General features: G+C 39.2%; 2 protein-coding genes and 1 long non-coding RNA gene across 5 annotated transcripts in view; all 3 read right to left on the bottom strand.

The window, feature by feature from the left end:
* The window catches only part of LOC106535341 (putative sodium-coupled neutral amino acid transporter 8), a 9,967-nt gene extending 3,597 nt beyond the window's left edge, over positions 1–6,370 (bottom strand). The window contains exons 1-9 of one of the 2 annotated variants that reach the window (XM_014032330.1): positions 5,955–6,370; positions 4,375–4,573; positions 4,132–4,288; positions 2,124–2,228; positions 1,991–2,048; positions 1,632–1,746; positions 739–886; positions 393–598; positions 271–322 (exon numbers count right to left, since the gene is read on the bottom strand). In XM_014032330.1, the coding sequence (XP_013887784.1) occupies positions 271–322; positions 393–598; positions 739–886; positions 1,632–1,746; positions 1,991–2,048; positions 2,124–2,228; positions 4,132–4,288; positions 4,375–4,573; positions 5,955–6,155 (1,241 nt within the window). In that variant the 5' untranslated portion in view covers positions 6,156–6,370. Of the gene's footprint in view, positions 1–270; positions 323–372; positions 599–738; positions 887–1,631; positions 1,747–1,990; positions 2,049–2,123; positions 2,229–4,131; positions 4,289–4,374; positions 4,574–5,954 lie in introns of both variants that reach the window. The other variant, XM_014032329.1, reaches the window with a different exon arrangement.
* Positions 6,371–10,694: 4,324 nt separating this feature from the next.
* On the bottom strand, positions 10,695–11,887 carry LOC106535342 (uncharacterized). The gene is made up of 2 exons (XR_001312432.1): positions 11,593–11,887; positions 10,695–10,999 (listed from the first exon to the last, which is right to left on the bottom strand). It is a non-coding gene; the product is annotated as an uncharacterized LOC106535342 (long non-coding RNA).
* Positions 11,888–12,305: 418 nt separating this feature from the next.
* The window catches only part of mbtps1 (membrane-bound transcription factor peptidase, site 1), a 22,933-nt gene continuing 19,263 nt past the window's right edge, over positions 12,306–15,975 (bottom strand). For both annotated transcript variants that reach the window (XM_014032325.1, XM_014032326.1), the window contains 5 exons: positions 15,773–15,913; positions 15,573–15,704; positions 14,305–14,431; positions 14,030–14,160; positions 12,306–13,004 (listed from right to left, as the gene is read on the bottom strand). In XM_014032325.1, coding sequence (XP_013887779.1) covers positions 12,802–13,004; positions 14,030–14,160; positions 14,305–14,431; positions 15,573–15,704; positions 15,773–15,913 — 734 coding nt within the window. In that variant the 3' untranslated portion in view covers positions 12,306–12,801. The remainder of the gene's footprint in view (positions 13,005–14,029; positions 14,161–14,304; positions 14,432–15,572; positions 15,705–15,772; positions 15,914–15,975) is intronic.

The following is a 15,975-nucleotide window of genomic DNA, read 5'->3' as shown; positions in this document are numbered from 1 at the left end:
GTTTAAAATTAATATATATATTTTGTAAATAGGAGCAGATAAGATTTTTTTCTTCTTCTGCTGCCTTTTATTTTATTTTTATTGTTTTGTTGAACGTAATGTTTTTTTTTAAGGAAATGAATAAATACTATAATATAATAAGAGCTCGTTCAAAAGTTGCAACAGGTTTGTGTTCTTACACCAGACCCTGCCCACTCTCAGAGCATCTCATTTCTCCCCCGACTGGCCCTGAACGCACCGCCGCTGTACATAAACCCAGTTCAGCCTCACCTGGTTCTGCAGGAAACGGGCTCGGACCGCACGGCGAACACCAGACAGAGTCCTGCAGACGGACACACCAGCTTTAACAAAAGAACGTTGAGCTGAACTTACAGCAGCAAGCGGAGCTCCACCTGGGAAGATGAAGATGAAGAAAGCGCTGATCCCTCCGATGATGCCGATCACCTTACTGATGTCCGGTACGAAGACGGCGATGAGCAGCGTCACCAATATCCACGCCACCGTCAGCGCGTAGCGGCTGTGGCTTTCTGACCGCTCCTTCTCCGCAGCGCCGCCGCATCTCCGCCACCAACTCAGCAGAGGGTCCTGGATCACGGATCTGATGATGTCACAAACCAGGACGAGAATTTAAAAAGCTAGATTTGATTAGAAACGAGGCTGCAGGTCAGACACTGATTACTCATAAACGTGCAGACAACCCAGACTGACCGACGTGGTCAGGAAACAAACATGGCCGACCTGCCCAGCAGCACGATGATGGGGTAGATTGTGATGATGGAGACCCCAAACAGCAGCCTGGCGACCAGCATCAGGACGTCATGGCTGGGGTAGGACATCAAGACGTCAGCCTCCACCTGCTTCCCAAACGTCAGGTACCCGTAAACACCTGGAACAGAGGAGTGGCTTTCCCTCATCTTCATCACTTCCCTCCACACCAGCATGGCGGTGATCGTAAAAAAAAAAAGTTTAAAGATGGACGGGACTAAAGCAGAAAACAGTATGACCAGTGTGGGCGGGACTAAAGCATTTCTGAGTGTTTTATGTGCTGCAGAACAGGAACCTGCTGTAAAACAGCAATTATGCTGAGTCAGGCTTGATTTTTAATAATCTTTTCCTGTTAAATAAATAAATCAAATAAAAGCAGAAAACAGTCTGACCAGTGTGGGCGGGACTAAAGCTGAAAACAGTCTGACCAGTGTGGGCGGGACTAAAGCTGAAAACAGTCTGACCAGTGTGGGCGGGACTAAAGCTGAAAACAGTCTGACAAGTGTGGGCGGGACTAAAGCTGAAAACATTCTGACAAGTGTGGGCTGGACTAAAGCTGAAAACAGTCTGACTTGTGTGGGCAAGACTAAAGCAGAAGGCGGTCTGACCAGTGTGGGCGGAACTAAAGCTGAAAACAATCTGACCAGTGTGGGCGGGACTAAAGCTGAAAACAATTTGACAAGTGTGGGCGGGACTAAAGCTGAAAACAGTCTGACCAGTGTGGGCGGGACTAAAGCAGAAGGCGGTCTGACCAGTGTGGGCGGGACTAAAGCTGAAAACAATCTGACAAGTGTGGGCGGGACTTAAACAGCAGAATGAGGTTTAAAGAGACAGGTGGGCGGGACTAAAACAGAAGGTGGTCTGACCTGTGAGGGAGTAAATGATGAAGCAGATGATCATGGCCGCCACAGAGACACAGACCCAGTGAGACAGACGCCGGTCCTCCATGTTGCTGTAGATGGCGATGGACGCCTCGTGGCACTGAGACACAAAGAGGACCATCAGAATCTGAGACATCAGAAACTCAAGACAAGAGTCCAGTTTTACTGTCAGTCCAAATCAACAAGAGGAATTAGAAAAGGGTTCTGAGGTTCAGATTCTTGAGGCTCGTTGTTAGAAATAAAGTTTTTTATTTTGTTGTTAATGTTTCTGATTAATCTGATTTGCTTTTTTAACACTGAGTCAGAACCCAACAGCCTCCAACTGCTGACACTTTTCTACACACCTGGAAACCGAAACAAATTGTCGGAATGACGCTGAAGGCCGAGGCCCAGGAGCCGGACCTGTAGAAACAAACCAGATCTGGTCATTTAATCCAGGTTCTGCTGTCAGTGAGGCATTTAGAGACGGCTACAGACCCGCTGGAGAAGAGGGGGGCCATGTGAACCGGAACAGCCGGTCTGGTGTGGTACTTTACGATAATGGATATGGTCAGGTAGGTCGAAGCCAGAGTACCCAGAACACTGAGAGGGACAGAGACCAGAAAAACACCTGGTTCAGAGTCAAATAATGGGTCCATCAACAGGTCGGGTCTGTAGGTTCGAGTCACTTATCTACACCTGACTTGTGGAAACATTTGGAGTTTAGTGATATGGTACATTTCACAACACGGGTCACAATACCACGATATGACGATATCAGGATATGAAAATATCAGGATATGAAGATATCACGATATGATGATATCAATATATGAAGATATCGCGATATGACGATATCGCGATGACAATATCACGATATGACGATATCACGATATGAAGATATCAAGATATGATATCAGGATATGAAGATATCAGGATATGAAGATATCAATATATGAAGATATCGCGATATGACGATATCAGGATATGACGATATCAGGATATGAAGATATCAGGATATGAAGATATCACGATATGAAGATATCACGATATGAAGATATCACGACATGATGATATCAAGATATGAAGATATCAGGATATGACGATATCAGGATATGAAGATATCACGATATCAGGATATGAAGATATCACAATATGATGATATCAATATATGAAGATATCGCGATATGACGATATCGCAATATGACGATATGACGATATGAAGATATCACGATATGACGATATCAAGATATGATGATATCAGGATATGAAGATATCAGGATATGAAGATATCAATATATGAAGATATTGCGATATGACGATATCAGGATATGAAGATATCAGGATATGACGATATCAAGATATGATGATATCAGGATATGAAGATATCAGGATATGAAGATATCAATATATGAAGATATCACGATATGAAGATATCACGATATGAAGATATCACGATATGATGATATCAAGATATGAAGATATCAGGATATGAAGATATCAATATATGAAGATATTGCGATATGACGATATCAGGATATGAAGATATCAGGATATGAAGATATCACGATATGACGATATCAAGATATGACGATATCAGGATATGACGATATCAGGATATGAAGATATCAGGATATGAAGATATCACGATATGAAGATATCACGATATGATGATATCAAGATATGAAGATATCAGGATATGACGATATCAGGATATGAAGATATCACAATATCAGGATATGATGATATCAATATATGAAGATATTGTGATATGACGATATCAGGATATGACGATATCAGGATATGAAGATATCAGGATATGAAGATATCACGATATCAGGATATGAAGATATCACGATATGATGATATCAATATATGAAGATATCGCGATATGACGATATCAGGATATGATGATACCACGATATGACGATATCAGGATATGATGATACCACGATATGACGATATCAGGATATGATGATACCATGATATGACGATATCAGGATATGATGATACCACGATATGACGATATCAGGATATGATGATACCACGATATGATGATATCAGGATATGACGATATCGCGATATGATATCGCCATATGACGATATGACGATATCAGGATATGACGATATCACGATATGACTATATCACGATATGACGATATCAGGAAGACGACATCACAATATGATGATATCACGATATCAGGATATGATATCACGATATGACGATATCAGGATATGATGATATCACAAAAACAAAACAAAAGGAAGATGAAAACAAGTCGTCAAATCTAAAACCTTTTTGCCTTGTTTACAATTTTTTTGTAAGGAGACTTTCTCCAGGTTTGGATCAATAACGCTCCATCTCATCTTAAACAGGTAAGATATTAACTATTCATAATCTTTCCACAAAACCTCACCTTCATTTACACCAACATTTTATTACTGAAGCATAACTCAGCTGAAAACTAAAACTCTAATAAACTTTATTTGGGCTGAAACAAAGAACCTGATGTATTTCTGGATGCTGATCTCCCTGGAGACGGACAGCGGCAGGATGAGGACGGCACAGAGCAGCAGCAGAGCCAGGCGGTGGTCGGTGTAGACGTGATACTCCAGCTCAGACCTGGGCGACCCGCTCACCAGCTCGTAGAGGGAGTCGCACACTGACGGGACAGAGTTTCACTGAGTGAGAGTCACCGAACGGCCACCAGGGGGCGACAGAGGCTCCGAGTGTTTCCGCTCCACTCACGTTTCTCCAGCTGGTCGTTGACGATGACCAGGAAGGCCACGGAGATCATGAACAGGTTGAAGACGAAGCAGACCTCGCAGAGCTGCCCGATGGCCGGGCCGCACAGCCGCTTCACCACCGCCTGGTAGGTGCCGCCGCCACTTACGGAGGAGGAGTAGCCCAGGATGATGAGGCCGCTGGTCAGGAACACCAGAGAGATCTGACACCAGGCAAAGTAATGAATCACAGCACTACAGATTTTCTCATTCTCCATCTTAAAAGCTTCAAATTGAGATGCAGTTTGTTGAAATTCAAACATTTATCAGCTCATTTACAAAAAAATACTTTACTTTTATTGGTGCAAACATTAAACGAAGGGATTTCCCGTCAGAGGAACATTAAAATAATTATTTCTGAAGACGTAAAAAACTTTGATTTAATGATAAAATGAAGATTATTTTAGCTACTTTTTCTTTCACCAAAGTGAGTCAAGTTTCTCTGAGAGGTTCACAAAATAAACAACTCAAATTTTAATTTGCATTAAAAATAGGTTGATGTTTATCAAACAGTGAAACTAATGAGGTTCAGTCATGGCTGCAAAACTTATTTAACAGTTTAGTGAATATCTGCGGAAGGCAGATAAATAAAATAATTATTTAATTTAAAATCAGCCGATCCTGATTATTATGTAACAAATCAGGTTTTATAGAGTTTTTATAGTGTTAACCTCTAACCCTGAAGGAATGCATGTCACCCGCCGACAACATGTAGATATTTTACTAACAGATCAGTTAGGAGCAACTCTCAGCTACTACCACACCAGATTTTAACTCAACTTGTTGAGTTTTAGACTAATTTTGTGTTGAAATAAATAAATGCACACAGCAGGTGAATATATGTCTCATTTTAACTCTAACCTGTTACTGCTAAAGGCAAATTAAAACCAGTTTTATCAAAAATCACCAATAAAATTTCAGTTTTTAACATTAAATACATTATTTATTCTTTAATAAATACAGCATTTAGTTGAGAAAAATCACAGTTTTTAAAATTTGTTGGAAATAAATGGAGATTAAATGAGTAGCCAAATAAAATTAAATTTAATCACATTTATATACAAGTAAATTTTGGCTTCAGGATAAAAAAAAATTAATCCAATAAGAACCAAAACAGCAACCATACAAAATAAACAATAAACATTTTATGTTTAAACTAATAAAATAGCCTGTTTTGTCTTTTCACTAAAGTTAAACAATAAAAAATGATAAAAACTTTTCTCAAAATGACAAATTATTGAAGGAAATTTGATTTTCTTTATGACATTCATCAAATTTAGTTTCACTAAGATATAAAACTGGAAACATTGGAGTGAAAAGTTTAGTAAAATCTTTAAAAAGAGATCAAACAATGGTTTTAAGCTTTAAAAGGGTCTAATTGAGCTCCTGTCAGATGAAATTAATTAATCACATTAATTGATGACAGAATCACTCCTGGTTCAAACCTCTAATCAAACATTAAAAACGAACATTTAAAGCAGGCTGTGTTTGCCTGAAGCCAGCCGTTTATAAATAGAATTAAAGTTAAATGGACCCGGTGCTCACCAGCTCCATGCTCACGGCGCTGCGGACCCCCCCGGCTCTCTGGAAGGCCCAGGGGAAGTTCAGGAGCCCAGCGCCCAGAGCAGACTTCAGCATGATGAAGACGGCCCCCACGGAGCCCAGCCGCGGCCCCGCCGGGTCCAGCCGACACCTGGAGGAGGCTGAAGCCAGCAGACTGATGCTCTCTCTGGCCAACTCCTCCATCCTTCGACCCGCGGGAGACTCTGAGCTCCGGCGGCCGCCCGCCCTGCAGGGTGAGCCGGGCGGAGGCGTGCTGGAGAGGCGGGGCCAGAGAGGGCCCGGCCGCTGCGTTCAGGTGCGGCTCGGAAACTTCGCTTCCACTCTTTAAACCAGTGTTTCCCAAAGTTGGGGTCGGGACCCAAAGTAGGGTCCCGAAACATCAAGGTGGGGTCCTGAAAAGATTTCCTGAATTAATTAAAGTTTTTGCCTTAGTTGTTACAAAGGAGTGAGGTTAGTGTATTTAAAATGGATAAATGTAGTATAAAAAATATTGTTACTATGCCCATGTTTAGTTGACCTGATACAAATGTTTTTCATCCAAAAATAGTTGTGGGCACAGGTCTCTACTCTTATTTTGTGGGTCAAAAGCTGAAAAGTTTGGGAACCACTGCACTTTGGTTCCCAAAGTTGGGCTTGGGATCCAATTATGGGTCATGAAGCACCTTGGATAATCTCCAGAAATCAATTTAAAGGGTAATAAAATAATTGCTGATGTAATATTTTCCCTATAACTATTACAAAAACACAAAAAAGTATAATTAAGTATTTATATTTGTGTACAAGCTCTTTAGATTGTCAAAAATCCTGTGTTTTTAGGGTTATTAACAAAGTTCCTGTACTCAGACCAGTAATATTTGGGGTCACAAGTTTTTGCAATGAATATTTTGTGGGTCAGAAGATAAAAAGTTTGGGAACCACTGCTTTAAATCATTGACGTCTGCGTCTTAAAGGGGTTTGAAAGTTAAAGAAAGTTAATCTAACTAAAACACTTGAAAACAAAAGTTATTTGGTAAAATAATAAATAATTTACAACTGATTTAATTTCGAAGTTAATGCCTTTCAATATGGCCACCATTAGCAAACAGATATTGGGTCAAAGTGCATGTGACATCAAATTTTTTGTAATAATACAAATGCATTTTTGGAAAGATAACACTTAGAACATATTACAAAATAATTTTCATGCTGCTGAGATGAACAGTTGTTGAGATATTTGCATGTGAAGTAACAGGAAGTGATGTCAAAGGGGAGTGTCTGCATGAAAACAGTGTAGTGTAACTGTGGAGAGGAATCAAAGGTTTTAGATTATTTTGAGTCTCTATCAGACAGAAACAAACAAAAAAAGAGTCAGAGTTTAAATAACAAAGTTTCATTAAAGATCAGAGAGTTCTTTTTCTTAAAGGAGTTCCCCTTTGATGTCACTTCCTGTTTCCTTTTTGCCGAGCCAAGTTCAAAAGAAAATAGGCCAATTATGGATCTAAATGGGTAAAATAATGTTATGCCAAGTTTCTTAAACAGAACAATGTTTTCTTTGACGTTGAAGGATAAGCACGTCACAGGCACTTTAAAATTTGTTGTGGTTGGTAAAACGTTGCTTTATCTACACATAAACCCTTTATATAAAACTAAAATTATAGCTCCACTTTCATTAAACAGCTAAACAAGTAAAAATAAAATAACGGAAGCTAACAGTAACAGCTAATTTCTAACTGCTACTGTTACGGTCTTTGTCTCCATCGAGCTGAAGACTAGTGAGACTGACACAAACCTGTTGTTAGCTAGTTAGTCAGCTGTTAGCGGACTTTAAGTTAGCATCAACTCTGTTACATCCAGAAGGGAAACTTCACCRAAGTGAAACATAAATCTGTGGATCTGTGTTTGATTACTCTGCCTGGCTTTCTCAAGGACTAGGATGTGACACAAAAATCTGAATTATGGAACTGAAAGTGAAAGTAGTCAAACTGAGTTTTTAATAAACCAAAATACAGTTTCAAAGAAAATTAATTCAGATACAAAACTTTAAATTCAGTTTCAATTTAGTAAAATTCATTTTCAAACCAATGAATTCAATTTCAAATGATGCACATTCAGATTCAATCTGAGCAATTCAAATTCAGTTCCTGCTGGAACAAGATTGATCCCATATAAAAGTATCATTTTAACTTTAAAATGTAACGAAGTAAAAGTAGCTTTTTAAAAAATAGTTGGTAAAATTAAAAATCCTCTAAATCAGTGGTTCCCAAACTTTTTATCTTCTGACCCACAAAATATTCATGGCAAAAACTTGTGACCCCAAATATTACAGGTCTGAGTACACAAACTTTGTTAATAACCCTAAAATAAAAGGCTACACAAATATAAATATTACTCATTTTGTGTAATTAGAGGTAAAATATTACATCACCAATTTTTTTATTACCCTTTAAATTGATTTCTGAAGTGCAGTGGTTCCCAAACTTTTCACAAAATTAACAGCAGACCTGTGCCCACAACTATTTTTGGATCAGGTGAACTAAACACGGGCACAGTAACAATATTTATTATTCTACATTTATACATTTTAGGCAACTAAGGCAAAAATGTAATTAATTTAGAAAATCTTTTCAGGACCCCACTTTGGGTCCCGACCCCAACTTTGGGAACCACTGCTACTGTAGTAAAGTAAATATACTTAGTTACTATAAACCTCTGGTTAAAATAAAGTAAAGCTCCACGGTTTGGACCGGACTCACTCTAAGGTGTTCAGTAACTTGATTTTCACACGTTCATCGGGGCGTTTCTGAAGTGGGGTCAACCAGCTGCACATTCAGTTCCTGAGGAGCCCACCGGAGCCAGGGAGGCTGACAGGAGGACATGTGAGCAGGTGGGACAGGCACGAGTACAAAATGTGAACTGGTACAGGACCGGCTCCGAGGAACGACCCGAAATATTTGGCTCCGAGCCGCCGTCACCGCATTGCTTCCAAGTGACCTGACTGGCCAAACAGGAAGTGGCTCCATCTGGGAACCTGGGAGGGAAACGGGGCATGTGACCTCCCCTCACCGCTGACTTTCCCAAATCTTGTTAGCGCAGCTCCGAGGTTCTTTCCCAGTTTCCCAAGGTTCCGAGGGAGATTAGCCCCGGAGCGAGGGAGGACAGGTGACAGATCCACAGACTGATCCGGCTGATTAGGCTCAGCCCCCCGACGCTCATCGCCTCTGATCAAATCAACCTTCACTGAGTTGGGCCCAGAATCAATCCCAAACCCTGGAGATTTGTTCATCAACCTGGAACTACTCCTCGTTAAGGAACAGACAAAATGTGTTTCAGCTGCTCCTTTCTTGTTTTAGTTCTCAGACGTTAACTTTATCCACAAACACTAAAAAGAAAACAGTGAGTGAACGGTACCAGCAGCTAGGAGCACATTTTACAGTGTAAAAACCACAAATATTTATGTAAAAAAATCCCATCTGTAGAACTTAAAGCCACTTGTGGCTAAAACTCAAAATGTTTGGATAAATCAGCTTCTTGGATTGGTTTTATAACTTTGGATTTTTCATTAAAGTTTAATTTTGTCCTCCAAGCAGCCGGTCGAGGCAGATGGTCTCCTGTCCTGAGCCTGGTTCTGCTGGAGGTTTCTTCCTGATTAGCAGGGAGTTTTTCCTCTCCACCGTTTGCTCAGGATGGGAGACTGTGATGAAGTGATTCAACACAATCTGCTGCTTTCTTCTTTACATTGTTCTTTTTATCTACAGTAACCTGAGACAACGTATGTTGTGCTATATAAATAAACTTGAACTTTAGTTTTAGTTCGTTTTGACTTTTTTCTTTGAATTCAGTTAGTTTTAATTAGTTTTTAGAGTGGATTTGTTAGTTATTATTAGTTATTTTTTGTTTAATGTCTAGTTTTAATTTTTTATTAGTTCTAGTATTAGTTTTCTTATAGTTTGAAAAAAAAATTGCCAAGCTTGTGTTGTTTCTGAGTTAGCTAACAGCAGCCATGGGTGTAGGAATAAGTTTACTATTGAGGAGGACATAATACTGGAAACCTGACAGATTTGTACTTAGTCTGAGCAGAAATATGTCATAAATTAACTGTACACTGCAAATCATTCATAAAATGCTATTGGACATTTTCCTGGAAAATGGTGGTGTGGGTAAACCACCCAACAAAATATCTAGAGCAGAGGTGCCCAAAGTGGGGCCCGCGGGCCAAAATTGTTCCGCCAAGCCATTTGATTTGGCCCACCAGCAGTTGTCCTGGTTATTAGATTGTAATTATGTTAAGATTAAATATAAAATACAAGTAACTACAAGAGACATTTACATTAGCTTTAAGCCCATATATAGATTTGCACAACGTTATAAGACCCCATATACTCAAATTTTAAATTATGAAAAGTCCCATGAGTCTTTGCAGCCTGAGCATATGTTGAATTTTCTCCATGTCCATGGGCTGAAAAAAAAAAATAAAAAATGTGGGCAACCACACTGGCTGCTAGCTTAATCATAAAAAATAAAACAACTTAACTTAAGTATTAAGCATTTCTTATATTACTGCATTTGGCCCGCGGTCCTCAGATTGATTTTAATTTTGGCCCTCTCAGAGAAAAAGTTTGGGCACCCCTGATCTAGAGTCTAACAGGATTGCACAGTATAACAGATATATTGTCATCACAATGTCAGTGTGTGAATACTCATACCGTAAAGGACTTCTTGATGCACAATAATTGTTGACTAATGTACTTGAAGAGGTTTGAAGTTGTATTTTTCATGCTAATGCAATATTTAACCAGTAGGACAGAGTCTCATGGCAGCAAAAGCTCACACCTGACCAAAAATACTAAAAGTCACATAAAACAGGAAGTACAGATTAGAAAGAGAGGAAAGAAAAGACATCGATCACATCTGATATCATCATTGTACTTTTTACAAATATTACTGTCATCAGAAGATTTTCTAAAATAAAATATCTGTTCTGTGTTTCTCTCTTACCTGTTGGTCTGCTCCTGTCTCTCCCTCACTCTGACTTCCTGCCTCTGATGTCCCTGCATGACATCATCATGTTTACAACAGAGAACACAACATGTAATGTACAGCACCAGCAAGTGACTTAATGAAGCTAAAAAGTATCTGTTAAGGTTTTTATCACACAACTGATTTACAGATGTGTTTTTGTTTATTTCAGTTAACTAAAATGTTTTTTAAATGTTAGTTTCCGTTACTTCGATAGTTTTAGTTAACTACAATAACCCGTCCTAAAGGATTTATTCCCCACAGATCATCGTCACTGATTTCATTAAATACACACACAGGTGGTTCCTTAGAAAATATTAAAAATAGAGAATTTGCATTTCCTGTGAAGATGCAGTGTGAAAACAAATCAGTTCATGTGAGTGAAAGTAGACAAACCAAAAGAGAAAAATCAGTAGAAAAACAGCAAAATGTGTCAAAACAACTAAACAGAACAGAAATGTGGCTAAAGTTAGTAGTAAATAATAAATATTTGCAAAAATGTAGCCTAAAAAGCAGAAAAAAGTTGAAAATATCAGAAGTTCGAGGGAGCAAAAACAAAGGTTGAGCTGACAAACGAAATATAAGAAAATAAATGTGAAGCTTTGTGAGCAGATAAACGACTGACCTGTGACCTTCAGGGGTCGTCACTGAAGTTTGCTGAATTAAGCAGTGAGAAGCTGAAATGATCAGAAAAATGTGAATTTAGATTTAAAAATATGTTAAAATACAGCTGAAAGGTAACAAAAATGCTGAAATTAGCAGAAAGAAACTAACAGAGCGCATTTGCTGGATTAAGCAGAAAAAAGGCTGAAAATCCACCAAAACATGAATTTAGCTGAATGATGCTCATTTTAGCAAATAAATAATTAAATAAATAAATAAATTCATTAATAAATAAATAAAATAAAAACAAATAAATAAAACAGCTAAAAAGTAGCTGAAAAGGCAGGAAAAAAATAAAAACAGCAGAATGAAGCAGAAAGGATCATAAAACACCTAAAATGGTAAGAGGTAAAAAGAAGCAGAAAATAGCTGAAAAACACTGAAAACAGCTAAAATTAGCAGAAAGAAGTTAAAAATCTGACCAATAAAATACAGTAAAGAGTTTTACTGATGTTGAAAACAGCTCCATTCATTTTCAATGAAAACAAAATGGCAGAAAAAGCTAAATATCTCTAAAGTTTAAATAGCTGAAACACCAGACGTCGTAGCAGCTAAACGAGCCGAAGCTTTTCATTTATGAAGCGTTGAAACAGGAACATCTCAATGGTTGATGAGCGTTCATTAAACTAAAACGTCACCAAATGAAATAAAATTATAATTTAAGACAAAAACAAGTTGAGTTATGCTTTTTATTGATGAGAGATATCTGAAGAAGCTGCTGATCACCACCGATGATTCGAGCAGAAAACTCGGTTTATAAAAATAAAAACAAGAACAAAAAGAGTTTTTTTGTACGTCGTACGGGCAGGAAGTAGAAAACAGGCACGGATCATTTCCTCCAGTTTCTACATGATTCTGTTGGAGGCGGAGCTTCAGCCGCGGCGCGAAGAGTTAATAAATATAAAGATTTCATCCAGAGAGACGAGCAGGAAGGACATGAGTCCACTTGGACTGGGTGTGGCCCGGTTCTGGGCCCGGTTCTGGGCCCGATGCGTGTTTTACTTCACGGGTTTAATACTGTTCATTGGTCCACAGAAACACACGAACGGCGCCGGCGACCAGAGAGGCACAAAACCTGAGTCCAGGGGGCGGGATTAAAAACAGCTGGTCCAACAGTCCGGTTCGTCCTGGTCTCGGTTCTGAGGTCTGGTCCGGGGCGGGGCGGGCGCGGTCACACCGTGGGGTTCTTCCCGGCCGCGGCGGTCTGCTGCTGCAGGTAGGTGGGCCGCTTGATGCGAGGTTTCCTTCGCTTCGGTTTGCTCTTTGCTTTAGTGAGCTGGACCACGAAGAAGGACAGGACCACCATGGCACCCAGGAAGGCGAACACTGGGATGGTCTGACCCACTTCCTGGTTGTACCGACCCGGCATGATCCCTGAGGACGAGAGGGGTCAGAGGTCACACAGGGTCACGCAGGTGCAGTTTTATATAACTAGATATATGAGCTTATTAATCTGAGGTCTTTATTAAACAATAACACACTGGAAATAAAATAACAATAAAAAAACATTTCAAAATAAGAGCCTGAGAAAAAAATTAACTTAAAATAAACAAGAAAAATAACTTTTTCTGAAAACTCTAAGAACTCTTAAAATAAATCAAACAAAAATTAAAATTAACAAAAACCTAAGAGTAAATGTAGCAAAACAGTAGCTAAAAGCTAAAACCAGCATAACAGTAGCTAAACTCAATATTAGCAAAACAGGAACTAAAGGCTAAGATTAGCTAAACAAAACCTAAACGTTAACATTTGGCAAGACAGTAGCTAAAAGCTAAAATTAACAGATCAGTAGCTGAAAGCTAAAACCAGCATAACAGTAGCTAAACCTATTAGCAAAATAAAAACTAAAGACTAAGATTAGCTAAACAAAAAATAAAAGTTAAAATATAGAAAAACAGTAGCTAAAAGCTAAAATTAACAAACCAGTAGCTGAAAGTTAAAACCAGCATAACAGTAGCTAAACCTATTAGTAAAATAAGAACCATAGGCTAAGATTAGCTAAACAAAACCTAAAAGAATTTAGAAAAACGGTAGCTAAAAGCTAAAATTATCAAATCAGAAGCTAAAGACTGATATTAGCAAAAACAGTGCTAAAAGCTAAAGAGTCCCATTTCTTCACGGATCTGAAGAGTTCTTTCATTTTACAGAGAAAAAAATACAGATTAAAAAAAAAGAATTAGTAAAGACCCCAGCATCCAAGTCCTGAACGAGCTGAACATTTAGATTTTATTATTGTGACATCAGCCGAATATTTCTGTTCAAACTGATTTATTCTGTTACACAAACATAAAAAAGGCTTCAATAACTCCGGCTGCGAGGCGAGGCTGTTCTAAGCAGCTGAATGAGTCGGACGAAGGGAAACTCCAACAAAAAGAGAAGCGTGGGAAAAGGGGCGTTACCTCCGGGGATGTCCCAAGCCCCGCTCTCCCCCGGAGACAGAGGTCGGACCTGGGGACGGTACGGCTTCACGTTGGGCAGAGCTACTTTGTCCAGGTCCACGGAGAGAAGCTTCTGGTGCTTCCACAGGTTACTGAGAGGAGAGACAGGAAGGGGGCGTGGCAGGAAGTGAGGAAAACAGCAGGAAGTACTCAGGTTTTTATTTATCATTTAAATCCAGAGGGTTCGTTCTGTTTTAACAATCTGTTGTCGCCGGGGTTAACTCTCAGGACTTTACCTGGGCGCCGTCTCGTTGAGCGGCTGTGGTTTCGCCCACGACAGGTGGGGGCACGCTGGCAGGGGGCGTGGCTTAGGGTCTCCCAGGTGAGCCTCCAGAACCTTGGAGTAGCGGTACAGATGGTTTCCTGAGGAATGGAAGTAAATAAATAAATAAATAAGTAAATAAATAAATAAATAAATAAATAAATAAATAAAATCTATTTTTTTCTTCTGTACATTTTTCAGCATCTAACTCGTTCCACAATTTTTGTGCTATTTCAACAATTCATATTTCAAAATGTTCAGCTCATTCATGTCAGGGCTGCTATGACTTTTGGTATTTCAGCTTTTTATACTTTTTAGCTGTTTCACTTTTTTAGCTTCTTTTTTCCCACTGAAAATGAATGGAGCTGTTTTCAACGACCTGAAAATCCTTTAAGATGTTTATAAATCTTTACAGCACCTTAACCATTTTGTTCTGGTTCTGCTCTTTTTCACTTCCTTGTGCTAATTTGAGCTACTTTATTATATTTTACTAACTTTAGCTTTTTTCTGCTATTTCAGCTAAAATTCCGCTTTTTCTGCTATTCTTCTCTTTTTTCTACTTTTTGTGATTATTTTTTGTGCTATTTATGCTTCTTACAGATACATTCTGACATATTCAGCTGTTTGCTGCAATTTTAGCTAATGTTTAGCTGTTATTAGCCAAAATAAACTTTTTTAGGTTAAACATACATTTTTGTAGCTATTACAACTTTTCTCAGCTAAGTTCTTCTGACTTGTGCTCCTTATGCTAATTAAATCATTTCCAGCTACGTTTTAGCTGTTTTACTGAAAATTTCAGCTGTTTTAGTTGTTTTACTACAAATTATTACTTTTACGTAATTTTATGATTTTTTTCTGCCTATTTTCTGTTTTATCTATTTTTCAACTATAACTATTTCAAATGGGTGCTAATTTCAAATTGTGGCTGCTACCTTTAGCTTATTTTATGCTAATTTTAGCTATTTTATGCTACTTTAGCTATATATCTGCTTCTTTCTGCTTTTTTCTGCTACCTAGTGCTATTTATGCTCCTAACAGATGTTTTCATCTATATTCAGCTTTTTTAGCTCTTAGCTTTTAGCTGTTTTCTGGTTTCAACTAGATAGTGTGTCTTTTTACTGTTTTTCTGCAAAGTTAGTCTTTTTTTCTCCTTTCATCTTTTCAAAATGAGCTCACATCAACACTTCTTATTAAATAATTTCAACAGTTTGAGCTGGTCTGAACGAGCCCTCAGAGATTTACCTTCCAGCCTCTGTGGCAGTGGGCTGTCTGCACCTGCAGGGGGCGCCACTCTGCTGTGGGAGTGGCTGAGGCTGGGCGGGGTCATGCTGTAGGAGGTGTACTGCAGCAGAGCGTCCAGCAGCCAGAAACAGTCTGTGGACAGTTCAGATCATGAGCGATGAAACAGGAAGGAGAGCAGCTGCCGGCGGCTGGAAACAAACCTTTCTGTCTGTGGCTGTCGTCGATGCAGTTCGAGTCTCCGTACAGAGCGATGCGACCGCCGCCGTCTGACGGCGTTTGGTACAGCCCCAGGATGGGAACCCCCTCCACCACGGCGGTCTCCTGCTTCAACACTTCCAGACCTACACACACACACACACACACACACACACACACACACACACACACACACACACACACACAC

This window comes from Austrofundulus limnaeus, unplaced genomic scaffold (assembly GCF_001266775.1).
Source record: "Austrofundulus limnaeus strain Quisiro unplaced genomic scaffold, Austrofundulus_limnaeus-1.0 Scaffold1419, whole genome shotgun sequence".
Classification (NCBI taxonomy): Eukaryota; Metazoa; Chordata; class Actinopteri; order Cyprinodontiformes; family Rivulidae; genus Austrofundulus; species Austrofundulus limnaeus.
This window is presented reverse-complemented; position numbering and strand designations above follow the sequence as displayed.